The 18151-nt window shown below is 55.3% G+C and overlaps 4 protein-coding genes across 6 annotated transcripts; all 4 read right to left on the bottom strand.

Annotated features, from left to right (window-relative positions):
• Positions 1 to 2615: 2615 nt before the first annotated feature.
• S100A6 (S100 calcium binding protein A6) lies at positions 2616 to 4128 on the bottom strand. The gene is made up of 3 exons (XM_037814206.1): positions 3973 to 4128; positions 3216 to 3374; positions 2616 to 2846 (listed from the first exon to the last, which is right to left on the bottom strand). The coding sequence occupies exons 2-3, from the start codon at positions 3351 to 3353 to the stop codon at positions 2712 to 2714; spliced, it is 273 nt and encodes a 90-aa protein (XP_037670134.1). The 5' UTR covers positions 3354 to 3374; positions 3973 to 4128; the 3' UTR covers positions 2616 to 2711.
• Positions 4129 to 5218: 1090 nt separating this feature from the next.
• Positions 5219 to 9318, bottom strand: S100A5 (S100 calcium binding protein A5). Of its 2 annotated transcripts, none has more exons than XM_037814193.1 (3): positions 9302 to 9318; positions 7594 to 7745; positions 5219 to 5428 (listed from the first exon to the last, which is right to left on the bottom strand). In XM_037814193.1, exons 2-3 carry the CDS (start codon positions 7729 to 7731, stop codon positions 5285 to 5287), a joined length of 282 nt encoding a protein of 93 aa, XP_037670121.1. In that variant the 5' UTR covers positions 7732 to 7745; positions 9302 to 9318; the 3' UTR covers positions 5219 to 5284. The 2 variants fall into 2 exon arrangements, with proteins under 2 accessions (XP_037670121.1, XP_037670113.1); XM_037814185.1 differs by lacking the exon at positions 9302 to 9318 and adding an exon at positions 8312 to 8326.
• Positions 9319 to 11122: 1804 nt separating this feature from the next.
• On the bottom strand, positions 11123 to 13436 carry S100A4 (S100 calcium binding protein A4). Its single transcript, XM_037814152.1, has 3 exons — positions 13294 to 13436; positions 12154 to 12309; positions 11123 to 11389 (listed from the first exon to the last, which is right to left on the bottom strand). The coding sequence occupies exons 2-3, from the start codon at positions 12292 to 12294 to the stop codon at positions 11225 to 11227; spliced, it is 306 nt and encodes a 101-aa protein (XP_037670080.1). The 5' UTR covers positions 12295 to 12309; positions 13294 to 13436; the 3' UTR covers positions 11123 to 11224.
• Positions 13437 to 14840: 1404 nt separating this feature from the next.
• On the bottom strand, positions 14841 to 16853 carry S100A3 (S100 calcium binding protein A3). Of its 2 annotated transcripts, none has more exons than XM_037814166.1 (3): positions 16771 to 16853; positions 15757 to 15902; positions 14841 to 15303 (listed from the first exon to the last, which is right to left on the bottom strand). In XM_037814166.1, exons 2-3 carry the CDS (start codon positions 15895 to 15897, stop codon positions 15139 to 15141), a joined length of 306 nt encoding a protein of 101 aa, XP_037670094.1. In that variant the 5' UTR covers positions 15898 to 15902; positions 16771 to 16853; the 3' UTR covers positions 14841 to 15138. The 2 variants fall into 2 exon arrangements, with proteins under 2 accessions (XP_037670094.1, XP_037670103.1); XM_037814175.1 differs by having other exon boundaries at positions 15757 to 15898; positions 16771 to 16793.
• Between the last annotated feature and the right edge of the window lie 1298 nt (positions 16854 to 18151).

The raw sequence follows: 18151 nt of genomic DNA, 5'->3' as shown, positions 1-18151 counted from the left end.
CCAGTGAAGGTACCTGATTGTTGATGCCTTACCTTGGACACTTCATGGCCTTAAGACTGTAACTGTGTAACCAAATAAACCCTCTTTATAAAAGCCAATCCATTTCTGGTGTTTTGCATTCTGGCAGCATTAGCAAACTAGAAGACCCTCCACTGCTGCGGAGAAGCTGGTACACGCACCTGTGTATTACAGGTGGACGGTGCCCATTTGCAGTTTCTCTTCAACCCCTTGTTCTGCCCTAACCCGCCCCCCTGCCCCCAACACACACACACACACACACACACACACACACACACCACCCAACACTACCACCCCAAGAGCTGCTTGGAGGAGCAGGGCTGAATGCCCTGATCAGTCCTGGCCCATTGAAACAACTCGTCCCTCTCCTTACTAGCACTGATCTGTACACAGGTCTTCTCGCCTCTGAGAGCAGGGATTGGGAAGGAACAGGGTTCAGATTCTGTTTGTCCTTGCTGGCGGCCTTCTCCTCAGAGACTTGCTCGTAGTAGGTGAGTCTCAGATGAAGTCGGGTTCCTTTATTTTTTGGTTGATTGCTGGGAGTCAACTGGTCCCCCTACCCTGGCTGCCCAAGTCCTGTCTCCCTCTTCACGGACAGGCTCCCTGATGGCCGGCACCACCCCATCAGCCCCTCCAAAGGCTAAAGAAAACCAACCCGACGCTCCCTGTCCCCCGCAGCATCCTTCCTTCTGCCCACTCGAGGGGACTCGCTCTGCACCCCAAACTGTTGTCCTCTGGGGGGATGAAAAGCTGAATAGAGCCGAGACTTGGATGTGGCTGTGCAGAGGTGGAGCTGGGACCCCGGGTGGTCCCACTTCCTGCTGCCCAACAGTGTGAGTGCCAACTCCCCTGTGGGGCAGAGGAGGCATAGAGAAGATGGCTCCCAGTAGGTGGGGCCCAGGGAAGGTGGGGCTCCCCGCCCTCCAGGAACTGTTCACCAATTCAAACCCAGTGAAGGAGGAGGAAGTCTTAATTCCACAAAGGGGGGCTCCCTGGGTGAAGATGAGTAAGAGGGGAAGGAAGATGTGGTTTCCATCTGAGGTAGAGAGCTCTTTCCCCCAGAATCTGTGGGGGAGAGGGGGTGGGAGGACTTGCCTTGCCCAGTTGGGACTAGGCTCTAGAGGGGAGGAGAAGGGGGACTAATGCCCCATCACCCTGAGGTGAAAGTTTTCTCCTTTCAGCCCAACCCTCCCACCTAAAAATACAACTTCAGACAATGGACAATCTTTTAGACAATTAGCCATGTTTTCTCACAGGGGTTGAGAGCTAGGCTTGGCTCCAAAGGTGATTCATTCTGCTTTCAGTCCAGCCCCAGGGACCCCACCCCCACCCCATGCCATTCATTAGCACCCCATGATTCACGTGTTCCTGCAGCTGTCCACTCTTCAGACCACCACCACCACCACCACCCCTGGCAACAAAGAAAGCCTTGTCCCTGAATGCAGGGACAGAATCCTAAAGCATGTCTCCCCCACCTCCTGCTGGGCCAGCACAGACCAGCAAGCTCAGCCATGCAATCTCCTCAGGGTCTCGGACAGCAAACTCCGCAGGGCCAGGGGCCAGGCCCCAGGCATCTCCGATGTGCACACATCCCCCCACCCCACCCCACCCCACACACACACCCTCACTGTGGTGAGAAAGCAGACCCGCCCTGCCCAGGGGTTCACCTCCTGGTCCTCCGTCCTCTCTCACCACACTCAACTCCTCAGAGAACCTGCTGGGACTATCTCTGCCCCACTTTGAGAGGCCCCAACTCCCAGCACAGCTCTACCCAGACACCACTTCTTCTCTAAGCTTGTTCCAGAGCCATCTGAGCTTTTCCTTAAGATGGCTTCACCTAGAGGGGGCATCTTTTTGTAATTCACATAAAGACAAAGACACCTTGTGAGCTGGCAGCGGCCTCGTCAGGGTGGGACCCCCGTGTTGTGGACCCTCCCACCAGCTCCCTGGCTGGTGACTGTTAGGTCCAGAGCCGTTCAAGAAGCCACACAACGCAGCGAGTCATGGTTTAAGTAGAGAGTTTAAGGTTTATTAGAAGAAGAAAGCAGAAAGCAGGTGGGAGCCATCAGAAAAGAAAGGAAAAATGGCTCTGGCCCTCTATCTGAGAGCAGCATTTTTTAAAGGAAAAAACCTATGTGGGGAGGGAAGGGTGTTGGGGGAGAAGGGTGCCTGCTGAGTGCGTCCTGTGCCTCAATTGGGCAAGTGCCTATCAATTTCTAGGCTGACAGGTTGCTAGAATTTTGGCACATTTTTCTTAGATAAGCAGCTGCATTATCTATCTGAGAGCAGGCCTTTTCAGTTTGTCTTATAGAAATATCTGACCTTGCTTTTACCCACCTTTTGGGGTTGGGGCACCACTGTGGCTGAACAGTCTTGAACAGCCTTCATTCTTTAGTTTATGGGGCATCTATTTTCTATGAGATAAGCAGCAGGGCCCCTGGATCAGACATTCCTTCTATATGTTAGACTCTTTTCTGGGGTCTGACAGTGAGTCACTGAGTCACACCCAGAGGCTGACTGTGAGCAAACTTTCTGACTGGCTGGTACAGCACCAAGCAGAAGGAAAAACCAGAAATCAGTAGACCAGGACACAGGTGTAGATTTGACAAAAAAAATTCTTTTTATATTTTACAATAACCCACCATTGGATTTGACTTAGACCCCATAGAGGGATGTCCACCTTCCCAATTTATTTAGGACTTGAGAGCTTCATGATAAATCATAGCCAAGGCCCCCAGGAAGGTGACATACTCCTGGAAGTTCACCACCTTGTCCTTGTTCCGATCCAGTTCCTCCATCAGCCTTGCAATTTCAGCATCCTGCAGCTTCTAATGTGTTAGAATGGGAATCGGCCTCAGTGGTGGTGAGAACCCAGGAGCTTCTCCTTGCACCCACCACCACCACCACCACCCCATGCCACCCCCAGCAGCCCCTTCTGGTACAGGTGGCTCTGTGCTCACTGGTCATGGAGGATCCTTGTACACCTTGGGCTCATCTTGGGTTTACTTCCCTTGGCTCCTGCTGCCCACTCAGGGGGAAGGAATATCAGGCTGAGAGTATCCCCCAACCCTCACGGGAGTGTGTCCCCTCACTTAGTGAGGGTTGTGGACCAGGGCCCCAGAAATGGATAAATGTGAATCCCCTGCACTGGGCACTCCCCCTCAAGGGCAGGAGGTGGGGGGTGTTGGTCTGCTCACCGAGCCGATGGTGAGCTCCTTCTGGATCAGCTCCTTCAGCTCCTTCTTGCTCAGGGTGTTCTTATCACCCTCCCTGCCAGAGTACTTCTGGAAGGTGCACACGAGGAGGTAGATGGCCTGGTCCAGGGGGCACGCCATGGCTGAGGGCTGAAATCGGAGCTGGGGGCAAAGTGGCTGTTCAGTGCCCAGAAGGCCCAGCCGTAGACAGCAGGGACTTCTCACTCACAAGGACATCTCAACAGCTCTGTCCCCAGGATCCTCGCCCACACTACCTTTGACCACCCTGCTGACACAGGGCTCAGGCCTCAGACAAGTGGCACCAGGAGGAGGCCCAGGGCTTGAGGGGGAGGAGGAGGCCATCTAGGGCTGGACTCCAAGAGACCAGCACCCTGAGGGGGACCAGAGCTAGGGAGGAGAGGTGAGTCAAGGATTCCAAGCCCAAGAGGACGAGTTGCTTTGAGCACTCCAGAGAACTGTGCTCCAAAGGTTCCAGGAGAAGCAGCTGGGGAGTATGACAGCCACACTCACAGCCTCACAGGCCACCCAGAGCGGCACTGACACGCCCGCACCCCACAAAGGCACACTCGGGGGAGCCGCCCCATCCTGTTGCCTTAGCCCACGGCGCCAGCCTGGCACAGCCCGCTGCTCCTGGCTCTCCCCGCCAACAATGGCTGTCTGGGGGAGGGCGCACCTGGACCCAGCGCCCAGGGAGGGCCGGCCCTAGAAGGACCCCGAGCCGGCCGGGTGGAAAACTCACCGCACCGGGGGCAGAGAAACGCGAAGGGAGCGGTCGAGAGGATGGGCTGTGTCGCAGTCCGGCCGGCCTTATAGCGGCCGCTGTCCGGGAGGCCCACCCCGCCCGCGCGCGTCCCGCCCCGCGCCGGTGCCCTACGCGGCACACACACCACGGCCACCACGCCCCCTGCTCTGGTTCCGGGCGGGGGCGGGGGCCCTAGTGGAAGGAGTGGAGGGGCCTTGGGGGAGACCACTGCGAGCCAAGTGACGTCGAGCTGCCCCTAACCTCCCTAGCTCCAGGGGCCTGCTGTGACTTGCGAGGGGGAGGAGGCGCTAACGCGCATGGCGGCGATCTCTCCCTGGTTCTTTCTCAGCCGTCTGTGCGCCAGAACATGTGGGTGTCCCTGAAGCGCTCCTGGAGGTTGGGGGCGGGGGTGAAGAAGGGCGCGATCATGGGATGCCGGTGGGACCTCCATCCCCCTGGCGGTGTTCAGGGTCAACTCTAGATGGGGGAGAGGAGAGCAACCACTGGTCTACAGAAGATTTAAAGGATATGTGGAAGCACCCATCCCCCCACTGAAAAGAAGTCCCCACCCCTTCCTACTCCCTTCCCCCCACTGCCTGGAATGCCACCCTTAAGAGTCTCTTGCCGTTAATGTGCACACAAAACGCGTTGGCCACGCCCTAAGCAGCACTAGTTCCCCCCCCCCCCGAAAAGATTTTGATAGAGGAAGGTGGAGGAAGGGCAAAAAAGCATTAGACTCCCAAGACGATGGGGGAGTGCTGCTGGGAGACACAGATAGAGGACAGGGAAAGTGCGCTGGCGTGTAGGTGAAGATCAGGCTGTCCCTTCTTACCAGTGTTGCCACGGTGGCCCCCTGTGAGCTAGAGACCCCCGTCAGACAGCTTGCCCATCACCACCCCTACCGCCCCAGTGCCCTCACTCTCAAAGCACTTTCTCCTTTCTCTCTGCATCTTTGCAGCCCTCCTGGGAGACAAACAAAAGCCTGGACCAACCTCCCCATTTTCCAGGAGGGCAAAACTAAACCAGGACAAGCTCGATGACTTCCATACTGAGGAAGGGCACAAACGGGGTGGGAGCTCGGGTCCCTAACCCTCAGAGGCTTTCTTAACCCACTCAAGGAGAAGCCCCACCCCACCCCCAGCCAACGCAAACAAGACAACATCAAAACCAGCCTTCAAACACCTGGAATGGAAAATCTTTATTTCCTCTGCTGGAAGGGAAGTTTGGAGCAGAGTCCATCTGGGAGGGGCAAGAGGGACAGAGACTTAGGAGGGTGTGAGAGAAGCTGCGAGGGCCGAGGGCAGCCTGGTCATTTGTTGTCCTCCAGGAAGAAGTCGTTGTAGGCCATGCACAGCGTGGTCAGGAACACAGAGTACTCCTTGAAGTCGATCTCCTGGTCGCTGTTTTTGTCCAGGCTCTTCATCAAGTTATCGATGCCACCCTCCTCCATTTTCTGTAAGGGGCCAGGGGAGGGACAGTTCAGCAATGCCCCCGGCCCTGCCCCTGATCTCTGCAGGGTCCCATCCCTCCCCCATCCCACCCTCGCCCCCAAAGGCAGCCTCTGGTGAGGGGCGATTGCAGCTGAGTCAGAAGCACTGAGTCTTGCCCACAGTCCTTACCCAGCACAGGCCTGGCACCAAGAAAGGACTCAGTGACCTGACTCCTGAATGTAAGTAAATGGCAATTTGAAGACTAGAACAGGCCCCTTCCCTTCAACATCTTTCCCCATCCAGAGAATTAATAATCTAGATTTCATACCAACACCTAAGAAAAATGGCTTTCTGGTTGCATGGCACTGAAGATGATGCAAGTCTCTGACTTACTCTGTCCTCATTTTAAGGGACAACTGAGAATTGGACCCGAGAAGCCACCCCATCCCTCCAAGCCTGTGGAAGGCTGGTATGGAGATGGGTGCCCACCTGCCCACTCTTATCTTCTGCCTGCTCCCCTGCCCTCCCAGCCCGGCTTCACCAGGAGGATGGAGACAGGGCCCCTAGGGTTGGAACGGGAAGAAGATACAGACAGGCAGATCCTGCCCTCCTTTCATTGCCCTCAGCTCCGGGTTTCCCACAGGATCGTCGAGACATACAGAGATGGAAACAGCCTTGTGGTGACGTGAACCTTAGCCCCAGCCTGGGCTCCTGTTATAGCCAAGCCCTCCCCTGGGCCTCTGTCCCCCTGCAATTAACCCCTGCTGGGCCTGTGGCCCTCCCTCTGCCCTCATTAGCTCCAGGATGTGGAGAGCCTAGCAGGATATCCACACCTGCCTCAGTCCCCTGCCCAGCAAAGCACACTCCCGGGAGCTTCTCTGGGTAGGCCCACCAAGATTCAGGATGTGGGGCGATGGGAGAGCACCTAGGCTGAATTTTGTAGGAAAAGGGGAAGGTGATACACAGGCCTGGCCTGGATTTCCAGCTCAGCTTCTCATTAGCTGGGTATCTTTGGACAAGTTATATAACTTACATTTTCTTAACTATCACCTCCCTCCCACCATCTCCATCATCTCCATCGGGTGAGAATCACTTCTGCCTCCTTCCTACCCGGTGTTCTCAAATTAACAGGGCGATCCTTTTGGTTCCCATGTCAGCATCCCTGAGAGCCCTGGATATGCCTCTCACAGAGGAGGATCAGGAGCCCTTGAGTCGTACACAGCTCAACCTGGGCACCGGGACCCCTTCATCCCCAAAGTCCCTAGCACAGGCTCGGCCACCACTGGGAAAGCCTGGACACACCCTCCCCGGCTTCTTGCTCTCACCTCACCCTCCAGACTTAGCCTTTCCTCCTTCCCTGTGAACCTGACCCACCCCCCAGTGCAGAGGTTTAGACCCTCTCCCTTGGTCTCTTTAGGTACCCTTCAGCCATCTTGCTCCCAGCTCAGACTAGAGAACCCCGAGGCAGGAGTGTGTGCTCCTTCAGGCTGGAGCTCTATGCAGGAGGGGCTGGGCCTCCCACCTCACACAGTGGACCTGCTGTTTCCTCCTTTTCTTTTTTTCTTTTTTTTTTTACCCCCTGCCCTCATGGTGTGGCAGGATAGAATAGGGCATCAAGGCTGTGGTCCCTGGTCTTCTATTCAGCTTCAAAGGAGATGATGCAAACCTGCAAAGCTTCAACTGCAGACTTCATGGGGCCAAAATTTCCCGTAAAGCTCTGAAGGCTCCCAAAACTGTAAACACTTGTAAAATCATGGGCCCAAAGCAAATTTTCAGCTAATGACAAAAAGCATGGGGTCATAAATCTTGTTAAACATCTGCCCAAAGACAGATTTTAAATATGCAAGGACAGGTCACAAGTTCTCATCACTGTGATGACTGTCCCTGCCTAGAACAAAGACAACACCAGCTGTTTAAAGGTAGAGATAAGAAGATGGCAATAAAACTTTCCTACTACCACTCAGTGCATGCTTCTCCTCCAACGTGCCCACACTATCTCTTTAGTGTGTCTTCTTTCTCTTTTTCTTTAATAAACTTTACTACTTATTTCTACTGGCTCCTCTCCTCTCTGAATTCTTTTCATGGTGAGAGTCCCGAACCTGGAAAGGGGTTCTGCCTGGTTCTGTTGCAATGGCACCCATAAGAAGCACTCAGACTTTGGAGTGGCGGTGAGGGAACAGTCACTTACCTCCCCAAGACACAGCTCCTTCATGATCAGCTCCTTTAGTTCCTTCTTACTCAGAGTCAGTTTGCTGCCCTCTCTCCCCGAGTATTTGTGAAAAGTGGTGACCATGGTGGTCAGGGCCTTCTCGAGAGGCGTCTCCATCACCGTTTGCAGCTCTGGAGGGGGAAGGAAGAGGGGAAGACCGCGTTCTTCAGAGGGCCAGACCTTCACTAGCCCAGCTCTAAGGCCCCTTCCTCAGCGGAGCAGAGATTAAAACCCATGATGAGACAGGCATCCACCACCAGGTGGACTCAAACGTATCTACACAGGTTATAATGAGACCCAAGGCAAACTTTGGTACAGCCAGAGTGGGGGGCATGAGCAGTCACCTTAAAAGACTACTGACTCTCCTGCTTAGGAGATGTTTGTAAAAAGGTCCCTAGGGGCAGAGGAATGACAAGATGAACTCCCCAAAGAAGAATTGGTGACAGATTAGTAGAACAGATAAAGGGTCAGGGATTTTTGTCTGCCCCATTGGCTTGGGCACTGGGGACCAGAGGAAGTCTCCCCCTAGGCACCTCTTCTGCCCCAGTGCCTGAATCAGCTGATATCAGGGAATGCCCCATTATAGAAGTGGGGGTCAGTGCAAGTAAGGGTCCAGGGTTTGGAGGGGGCTGAGGCTGGAACTTGGAGATAAGTCCTCAACAGGAAGAAGGGGAAAGGACCGGAGAACCACACAAACCGAGACTGGCCAGAAGACCAGGCGTGGACCTATGACAATCCCTGGATCATTCAGAGACCTGAGTCCAGAGGTTGGGTTTAAATGGTGCCCTTGATACCACCAACACAGCCAGCAGGCAGATCGAGCTCCTGTAACTCAGACTTGAAAACCAAACTTCCTCCTCAGGGAGGAAGGAGGCAACACCCCAGGAACTTGGGGCTGCAGGAGAATCCTGGGGAGGATCCTGAACAAGAAGGAAGAAGCTGCTGGCTCTCACCCCCTTCCAAAGCCCACTAATGGTTCTAGAACTGGACCTGTCATTCATTTCCCACCACTCAGAAACCTCAGCTTCCAGCCACCTCAAGGAGACAGCCAGGAGACAAGGTCATCCTGGCTGATCAAGATCCCCACCCGTTCCCCAAGAGCCATTTCTCAGGACTGATGGTCACAACTCCAAAAAGTCTGCCCACTCTTGCCTGAGCAAATGCTCACTCCTCGGGCCAGGACTCCCTTGTGGAGGTCACCACGGCTCTTTGTCCTCCATTCTCATCACCTAAGAACTCACCAGAGGAACAAGTGAGCCCAGAGAATCCAAGCAACAGAAACAGGCTCCCTCCCGCTGCTCTCTGCCTTTATTCCCCTGCTCCAGTCCCCAGGAAACCAGAGGAGAAAAAGGACCAATGAGAAGGGGTCAGGGAGATGAGGAGGCCCAGGGTAGAGCCTCCTGGGACTGGGATGGGGAGAAACCCCCCCGCCGACTATCTCACTTTCCTTGTTTACAGGCGGAGGGGATGGGGGCACGCTGAGTTCACCATGGCACACACATCCCAGAAACTTCACTTTCCAAACCCCAAATCAGAACTTACACTCTGATGGGACAGCAGGGCAGAAGAGGGCAAGCCAAGCTGCCCGAGAAAGAAAACTCATGAGGTATGAGCCAAATTCAGGGAATCTCCCCATGCCCTAGACCACTCTCCCCAGTGGGACACTTCCACCCATCCTCCCACTCACCTAAGAGCAGACAGACCTTGAGCTGGGGCTCGGTAGGAAAAGACGTTTCCAGCCAAGGACATGGCCAAGGTCATTAGCTAGTCTGGAGCACTAAGATTTTTAAAGTGCTCCGAAATGAATGATTCCTTCTAAACTTCAGGGATATTCATGGGAAATAATTGTTGGAGACCCTTGGAATGGAGGACTGAGAATCAGGAATTGGGGAGGGGATCCAAGGAAAAATTAAGGCCTGGTGATGGGGTTGAAGCTGTGGATGGGGAAGGTGAATACAGGTTCAGGGTGCAGTGATAGACGGGGTAGGGGTTGGGGAGAGTTGTCTGCATACCAGGAAAGACTCATACTGTTCTAGGTATGAGGATAGAATCAACTTAGGGGCTTAGCAAACAATCCCTGCCACTGTCCCACCCTAGCCTGCCTGAGTCCTCCCTGCTGCCCCTGTTCCTCCTCCACCCCCAGTTGGCAGGACTCAGGAGGCAGCAGGGACTGGTTGCTAAGCAATGGGAGTTTCCAAAGAAGAGAGTGATGCAGGCTCAGGGGAGGGCACCCCCACGGAAGATGGGCCGGAAGAGCAGATTGGGGGAGAAGGGGAGAGTGTGAAGAAGGGAGAGAGGAGGGAGAAGAAGCAAACTTTTTCTGGGACCAAAATTCTACTGAAGCCTCTTGTGGTCAAACTCTGAGGGAAACTCTGAGTCACCTGCCCCTTTCCTCTGAATTTGAAATTTGAGAGAAAAACATAGTGATGGGAGGAAAGGGGGAAAGCTTGAGGGTTCAGTGGCCCCAAATCCTACTTCTGGACCTGACCTTGACTCACCTCTTCCTTAAAGTTCCGCCATATCGCCCAGGCATGGACTTGAGGTCTAACCTGACCCCCACCCACAGGACGCTGGAGCTCACTGGCCTTTCGTCTACCCTAAGTGGAAGCAACATCATGCCTGATATTTCCAGGGGTGGGGGATGGGGGAGGATAGATCCCAATTTTGTTTATCAGATCATATGTCTGGAATTTTCTCTCAAAAACTTCAATCACCTCCACACACCAGCTGTTATCCTCCACTCAACCCTTAAAGTTCCATTGTCCTTCTCTGAAAGCATGTGATTCCTAATTAATAACAGATCTCACCCCAGGGACAGTGGGCTGGAGAATGACTATTCTCATGCTGCTGCAAACAGCCCTGTCCCCCTCAAGTATCGCCCTCATTGATTCAACCATGGAAAGGATTAATCCATCCCTGAGGTTTGGAGCCAATGAACTGGAAAGGGGTGATGGGACGGACCCTGACAGCAAATGCCAGGATTGAGAGCCAGCTCTCCTCCCCATGCCACTCCGGCCCCGGGCAGCCCTTGCTCCCACACACCCTGGCCTCTCTACTCCCTCCCCATGACTCCTACCCTCCACCTCGCTCCCGGGCAACCAGTGACCGTTCCAGACCCCAACTAGGAGCAGATGTGACCTTCAATCCCATCTCAGCCTCAGTTAGAGGTCCTGCCAGAGGCAAGGTTGGAGAGGGGTGGGAGGCATTCCAAGCCTTTGGTGGTCCCTTCCCCTGCTATTAGCCCCATCCAAAGCCAGCTCTATCCTGCCCCTCACCCACGCACACACACACACACACATGTCCTCATCAGCTCACATTCCTCCCCCACCTCCACTAGTCTGCCCCCACGAAACTGCAGCTCAACTACAAGCACCTCTCATGAACCTACCCCTTCCAGTTCATTCCCCTGACGTATCCCTCAGCCCCCACCCCATGCCCAAGTTCTCTCAGACCAACAGTCTTATAACTTTCAAGAATCTTTATTGAATTTGCTCAGCATCACACACGTGTCTGGAAGAGCCAGGGTGAAGCCCCATCCCCACTGCCAACAGGGAAGACCCTAGCTGGCACCCCCACCCCCCACACCCCAATAACCGCATCTCAGAAGCATTCATTTCTTCCGGGGCTGCTTATCAGGGAAGGCTTCAAAGAATTCATTACACATCATGGCAATGCAGGACAGGAAGACGCTGTACTCCTGGAAGTCCACCTCATTGTCCTTGTTGTTGTCCAAGTTGCTCATCAGCTTCTGGAAGGCGGCTTCATCCGTCCTTTTCTGGAGGGAGAAGAGGCTGCAGGTGAAAAACTGAAGTCTGGGGCGTGGAGCCAGAATTCAAGAAGGCACACAGCCACTCCTTGGGAAGCCAAGCCTTCGGAACCCCAACCCTCAAGGCAAGGCTACTACAGAAAGAGGGGTCCCTTGGAGGTGGAAGAGTGCTGGGAACCTACCCAGGTGCTGTCAACTGAAAAGCTGGGTCACATCTTCTCCCAAGGTTGTTTTAAGAATCCGTTTAGTTAATGTTCTTAAGGCAATACATAAACTACAGTTTGATAGAAATGTAAGCTGTTGTATGGCTTGGAGAGAGGTCTGTGGGTAGTGTGCGTGCCTCCATAACTATGTCTTCACATTCATAAGCCAAATAGAAACTCAAAATTTTTCCATTGCTGGAGTGGCAGCAAGAGCCAGACGTTCCTGGTTCAGATGTCAGCTTTGTATGCTGACCACCTTGGGAAGTTACTTAGCCTCTCTGAGCCTCAATTTTCCCTTCGGTTAAGTTATATAATAAATGCAAAGCACCTGGCAGTGCATCCAGCCTCTAACTCATTCTCCATCGGCTTCCCATCTGGGGACCCGTGAATGTTGGGTGATGGCTGTCCTTCCATCCAGGCAGCCAGTGCAAGCTTTCTGCCCCCCACCCCCACTTCCCCCCTCCAGTGACAGATGCTACCTGTGGCAAAGACCAGTGCCTTCCAGGGCCTTGCCCCTCTTCTGTGAGGAAGCCCCACTTGGGGCCATACTCCTAGGCCTCACCCACTTACCCCCAAGAAGCTGGGCAGCTCTCGGGTCAGCAGCTCCTTTAGCTCTGACTTACTGAGCTTGAACTTGTCACCCTCCTTGCCCGAGTACTTGTGGAAGGTGGTCACCATCACATCCAGGGCTTTTTCCAAGGGGTAGGCCATGGCGGCAGTCAGGATCTGGGGGTTGGGGAATCACAGAGGCACCCTTATCTACCCCATCCCCCAGTTAAGGCTCCACCGTGCCCCATCCCTCTCCCATCCTTCATGGACCACTTGGTGAGACTCTGCTTCCTCCGTGGGGGAAGACCACAGAGTGGGGCTCAGCTCCTGGAGAGGGTGGGGGTTTGAACAGAGTGAGAAATGCAAGCTTTGGGCAACAGATGTTGGCAGGGTCCACCGCACAAGCTCTGGAGATTCAAGCCGCCAACTCCCTGGGCCTCACTCAGGCCGAGCCTCAACAGCAACGCTTTTTCCACCCCTTACTCAGTCCATCCACTCCCACAGCCGGGCCCACAGCGGCTCCGCCCCAGCCAATTCTTCTTGCTCCCAGCGCTGGGTGCGGCTGCTGGAGGCCTGCCCAGGGGCCTGGAGTGGAAAAAACCAGCCGCCCTAGCCCAGGGAGGGGCAGGGTGAGGTGGCAGAAGCAGGCGTGGGAGGGGAGAGAAGGGGAGGAGAGGAGAGCAGAGAGGAGGAGAAAGGAGAGGAGGGAAGAGGAGAGGAGGGGAGGGAAGCCAAGCTCTCCTGGGCTGGGCTGCTCTTTGCAGGGCAGAGGCTCCTAGGACACTGCAGGACAGAAGCCCACAGTGCCTTCTGCCTTCATTTGCTTCCCACATCTGAGCGTGCACGCACAGCCTTGTGCAATCCAGCAAACGCAAACCACAGGTCACGCACACACCAAAGCATACCCCAACAACAGCATGTGCAAACCCCAGCCTCTCAGTCCCTTTCTATAGCTCAAATTGGCCACCTGCACCCTTCTTTCTTTCCGTTTTTCTCTCTCTTGCACACACACAGACACATACATCCTACCCCAGAGCCTCCACATCAGAACTGCCCATCTGGATCCATTTAGCGCATCTGCACCCCACCAGCCTCCCCTCCTCCTGCCCCAGGGTCTGGGCCAGACACCCCTTGAATGCCAGTCAAGCAACCACAACTCACCAGGCCAAGTAAGAGGAAGCGCCAAAGAGAGAGGGCTGGGGAGAGAGGAGGAGTGGGGGAAAGCCCAGCGGTCTGACCTATTTATACCCGGGACAGGCCCTGCCCATGGCAGGGGATGGGGGGAGAGCGGGAGACAGTCCTCTTGCCGTGGGCCCATGTGGTGAGTGCCATGGCCCCCTCAACCGGCCTGCCCTGGAAACCAAACTTCCTGCCCCCGGGCAAGGCCAGATAGACAATGGGTGAGCCCCAGTGAGCCTGGGCAGACCCTTCCATGCAGTGAGCACCGCCCAGAGCACAGAGCTCAGCCTTAGTTTCATGGAGCTGGAGGAAGGAGTAGTCTATGCCTGGGGCATGGGGGACAGAGAAGGAGTAGTCCCACCAGGCAGCTAGGAAAAGGGATCCAGGGGTGGTGGGTGACTCATAGGAAAGCCCCCTGAAAATGTGGCTGCTCAGATTAAGGGCGGGAGCCCCAGGCCCAGTGGGGCTGAGACAGCTCAATCAGCTCCTCCCCACTTGCCATGCTAATGGGTCGGGGAGCAGGGTGGGCTCAGGAGGGGAACAGGCTAACACCCAAAGGAAGCTCAGGATACCCCAGGAATATTTGTGGAGAAAGGTCCTGGGTGGGGTGGCAATGGAGTCAGGGAGTGGGGAGGCAGGGGTGGGGTCAGGGGTGGATTGAAGGCACAAGAGTGGGTTGGCTCAGGACAGAGTATCAGGATGGGGTGTTTGGAATTGGAATGAGTTTCGGAAACCATCAATCTAGGTTAGGGCAGGAGTTAGAGGTGAAATGGTCCAAAGGGGAAAAAATTACGGATAAGGGTTAACTTCCCAGGGTGCGGACTGAACTCAAGGGTGGAGTGGGGGGTTTAAGGATGAGCTGATCGAGGGTGGGGGGATTAAGTCCTCAGGATGGGGTATGACCCAGGGATAGAGTGAAGTTCAGAAGTGTGAGGATTAGGCCCTCAGGTGGCTATGACCTCAGGGATGGGGTCTGCCTCAAGGTCTCCCCTTCTCCCTCCAATACAGGGCCCCTCTCCCTGGCTGGGGGCAGGCACTTCAGACACCCTAATCCTATGAATGCTGTTTTCTGAGCCACCTCAGCCCAGGGCAGGGAGTAAACACCACCCCCACGGCCCCACCCTCTCCCCCAGAACATCCTGTCACGAGGACTGACTTGAGCTCGGCCCTTCAATCCCCGAGGAACCACGGGCTGCCCTCCCCCAAGGGGACTTCTCCAAGGCCCCAGAGAGAGACCCTCTGGCCTCCCCAGGATGGGAGTCATCGTGTGTGACCCCACTCCTCCTGCTGGACCGCCAAGACCATTTCATTTCTGCAGGGTCTGAACCCACCCTCGAGGTCCCCAGGCCACTCATGCTCCTCCCCACAGCTTTCTTTCCTCTTCTGGAAAAGGCCCGAGAAGAACAGGCTTCAGTCAGACTCTGTCCCAAGGCCCTGGCACATCCTCCCAGAAGAATCAAACCAAGCCCAGTGGACACCAGTCCTTTATTAGAGTTAAATCAGCCCTTTTTGGAGCATGGTCTCCTTGGCGTCCACACTCTGCTGGGCCTTGACTTCCCTAAAGCAGACCATAGGCAGGGAGGCAGGGGAGGAGGAAGGAGACCAGGGCCCGGGGCGCGGTGGGGCTCTTTCCTGCTGGACCGCTCACAAGCTGTGCAGCCTGTGATATGGGGAAGCATTCGGGGGCGAACCTGGCAGATTCCCCATTAAAAGGGATACAGGAAGGAGGGCAGGGAGGGCCGTGGGAGACTGTTTGTGACATGCCCAGGACCACCTCGGGGGCAGAGATGGAGCAAGTCCAGACCTCCCATCCTTCCAGCTCAGAGGCTACTGGGAGCAGGGGGGATCGGGGGGGCAGTTCTTGAAGTACTCGTGGCAGTAGAGGCAGAGGCAGGCAATTGCGCGCATGTACTCCACAAAGTCCACCTGACAATCCTTGTTGGTGTCCAGAAGACTCATGAATTTATTGTAGTCCTCCTCCCGAAGCTCGGTCTGTGCAAGGGAAGGACAGGAAGGGATGAGGAGCAGGTGGAGAGGGGCAGACTCCTCCCTTTCCTCTCCTCCTAGGAGTCCTGGCTCCTCGCAGGCCACACCCCTTCTGGGGGCCAACCCCAGCCTACCTGTTCTGATTGTGTTCCCATTTCAATCACACCTCCCCAAATCTTCCTTCTCAGATCATTTATCGAGCACCTGCTGTTTGCTACTGAGTGCCTATTACGTGCCACGCATTCTTCATGGTGTTCTCCTTCAACCCTCCCAATGCAGCAGGTGAGATGATAGCCACCCCATTTTACAGCAGAAGAAACTGAGGCTCTTGCCTTGACAGCTCCCTTCCTACCATCCCCTCCTGCTGTCCTGTGTTCATGCCTGGCCCAGGTTTCTTTGCAGAATCCAAGCAGAGCCTCCCCCCAGGCTGGGGGAGGGAGGGAGGGAGTGAATGCTCACCGGGCACCAGGTGGGCAGCTCCTTCTGCAGCAGCTCCTTGAGCTCCCCCTGGCTGAGCGTGTATCTGTCCCCTCTGATACCTGCATGTCTCTCGTAGGCGTTCACGATGGTAACCACTGCTTGCTCCATGGCACTGGCCATCCTTACTGTCACAGAACAAGAGTGTGACTCATGGCAGCGTCCCAGGCCAGCACCCCTGCTCACCTCTGCCCGCTGTGTTTCTCAAGGACTGCTCCCAGACCTCTCTTAATCTCTGCCAGGTTTGGGGCCCCAGAAGCTACCCAAAATCTGAGAAGCCGTCTTTGACCCACCAACTCCTCTTAACTCATCTCATTACTGTCCCCCTCGCACCCGTTGTAATTTTTCTCAATAAAGATCTTATTTCCCCAACACCATTGTAAACCCTTCAAGGGAAGAGTGTCTTTCTCACCCCACCACATGGCCTGGGGGTTCCCTGATGACTCCCTGATTCTCTTCCCCACCTTTTCTCAGCCCCAGTCACCCAGGAAGGGCCCAGTCTCACTCTGCACCACTCCATGAGATGCAGCCTCCTGACCCTAGCAGCTCCCTCCCCTTCAGAACCCCAGAGTTTCTTCTTGTAGGAATTTGCACAGAGACCCCTGTCCAGGGCTGCCTTGTCATCAGGTCTTTGGACAAGCTGAACATTAGCAAGGAGGGTGAGGCCTGGAGGGACATTCCAATGCCTCATCATCCGTCCCCTAGCCATCCCTCCTCCCCCAAACTCAAGGGAAATCTTCTAGGCGACTCTCTGCCTCTCCCTAGCCTTGTCTGTAAAATGTGGTTAATCCCCCCTTACAGACCTAGTCAGGGGCCTGAACCAGACATCTCCTGAAGGCCTGCAGGCTCAGGTATTTACCAAAGTGTGCCTGCCCCACCCCGAGGCCATCCCCCGGCCAAGGGGTCTTGAGATAGAAGATTCTGCGTAGGAGTGCCCTGTTCTGTCAGAGGTGAAGCCCTTACTGGAGTTGCCCACCTCCCCCCAGTTCCACTTACCCCTCCCTCCACCCTTCCGGGATGATGCCTCCAGCCCGGGAAACCCTAAGCAGCCAGGCAGGCGAGCGCTGTTTCCATGTGAGCCCTGTGACTCACTGCCACCTCCCTCAGGGACAGGAGCCCTGCCACACAAAATAGCACGGGGCTCTAGTTCTCTCCCTAAGATTCCCCTCTGTGGGCCCCATGGAGCAAACCGCCACATGGTCGTGGCCTGTGGGAGGCTGAGGGAGATGCAAAGTTAACCTTTTGTGACAGCCTAAGCTTGGAGCAGGCTGCCCAGGAGTCCAGAGGAGGAAGGAAACGTGATTCCAGGGAGTAAGGGAAACTCAAAGATGCTCAGCCCTCTGGGTTCCTGCCAGCCCACCTGGCGCCACCACTATTGCTGTTTCCAAAGCTTGGTGCCTGGAGACTGGATGGGAATCCTCTCTTCCCTATGCCGCCCTGGCACATCTTAACCCGTCCCTAGGAATAAAGCAAAGGAAGCAAAGAGGAGGGAGAGGGAACTAACTGAGGGTAACACCTGCATTTTTAGCCCATTGCCCCTGCCCCAGGGCCAGACCTCAGCTTTGGCATACCTCCCAGCCCCAAAGTCCCAAGACCCCCTCACTGTACAAGGGAAACCCTGAGTCCACCATATCTGCCCTCCCTTGCCACATCAGTCTCTGCTGTGGTCAGCCCTCTGCCCCCATGCCCAGGCCCTGGGCCGGAAGACAGGTTGGCTATTGGGGGCCCCCTGAAACTCCCTGACACCCAACCCCAGGCAGCAGCCCAGCAGCTGGCACTCACCACTGGCATTGGTGTTTCACCTGTAAGAGCCAAGAGAAAGGGAATCCCTATTTGTAGCTTCCCAAGAAAGGAGGGAGCAATTATGGGGAGCCAACTAGGTCAGCACTGGGGACGCCCGCAGGGGCTCCCCGTCTCCTTCCCTCAGCTTCCTCTATTACAGGCCCCATCCGCCCACCTGTCCACGCACACATCAAAGATGCAGTCTGGGGCCTCAGACACCATCACCACCACTCATTCCCTTGCTGCCCTCCCCCAGCATTGGTGGCTGGGTTCAGCCTCCTTCCCATTTCCTCCCAACATGGTTTGGGGGAGACAGGCTGGGTTAGTCTATCTCGTCCATCTCCCTATCCCCTCACTCTGCAGAGGCAGCCCCAGAATACAAAGTGGGGAACACATTTTACGTCCACTTTGGTTGGCACTCCAGAGAATCCCTGCGCCAGAGGGGAACTTGGAGAGCATCTGGTTAAATCCCCTTGGTTACAGATGAGAAGCCTGAGGCCGAGACACCCTCCCTGCATGATCCCTGAGTCACTTCTTCCAAGCTTACTCATTTTTTTGGCTATGACTCACTCATTTTCCTTGGAAAGTCATTTGT

Source organism: Choloepus didactylus, chromosome 2 (genome assembly GCF_015220235.1).
Source record: "Choloepus didactylus isolate mChoDid1 chromosome 2, mChoDid1.pri, whole genome shotgun sequence".
NCBI lineage: Eukaryota > Metazoa > Chordata > Mammalia > Pilosa > Megalonychidae > Choloepus > Choloepus didactylus.
The sequence above is the reverse complement of the archived record's forward strand: the minus strand, read 5'-3'. Positions and strand labels throughout refer to the sequence as shown.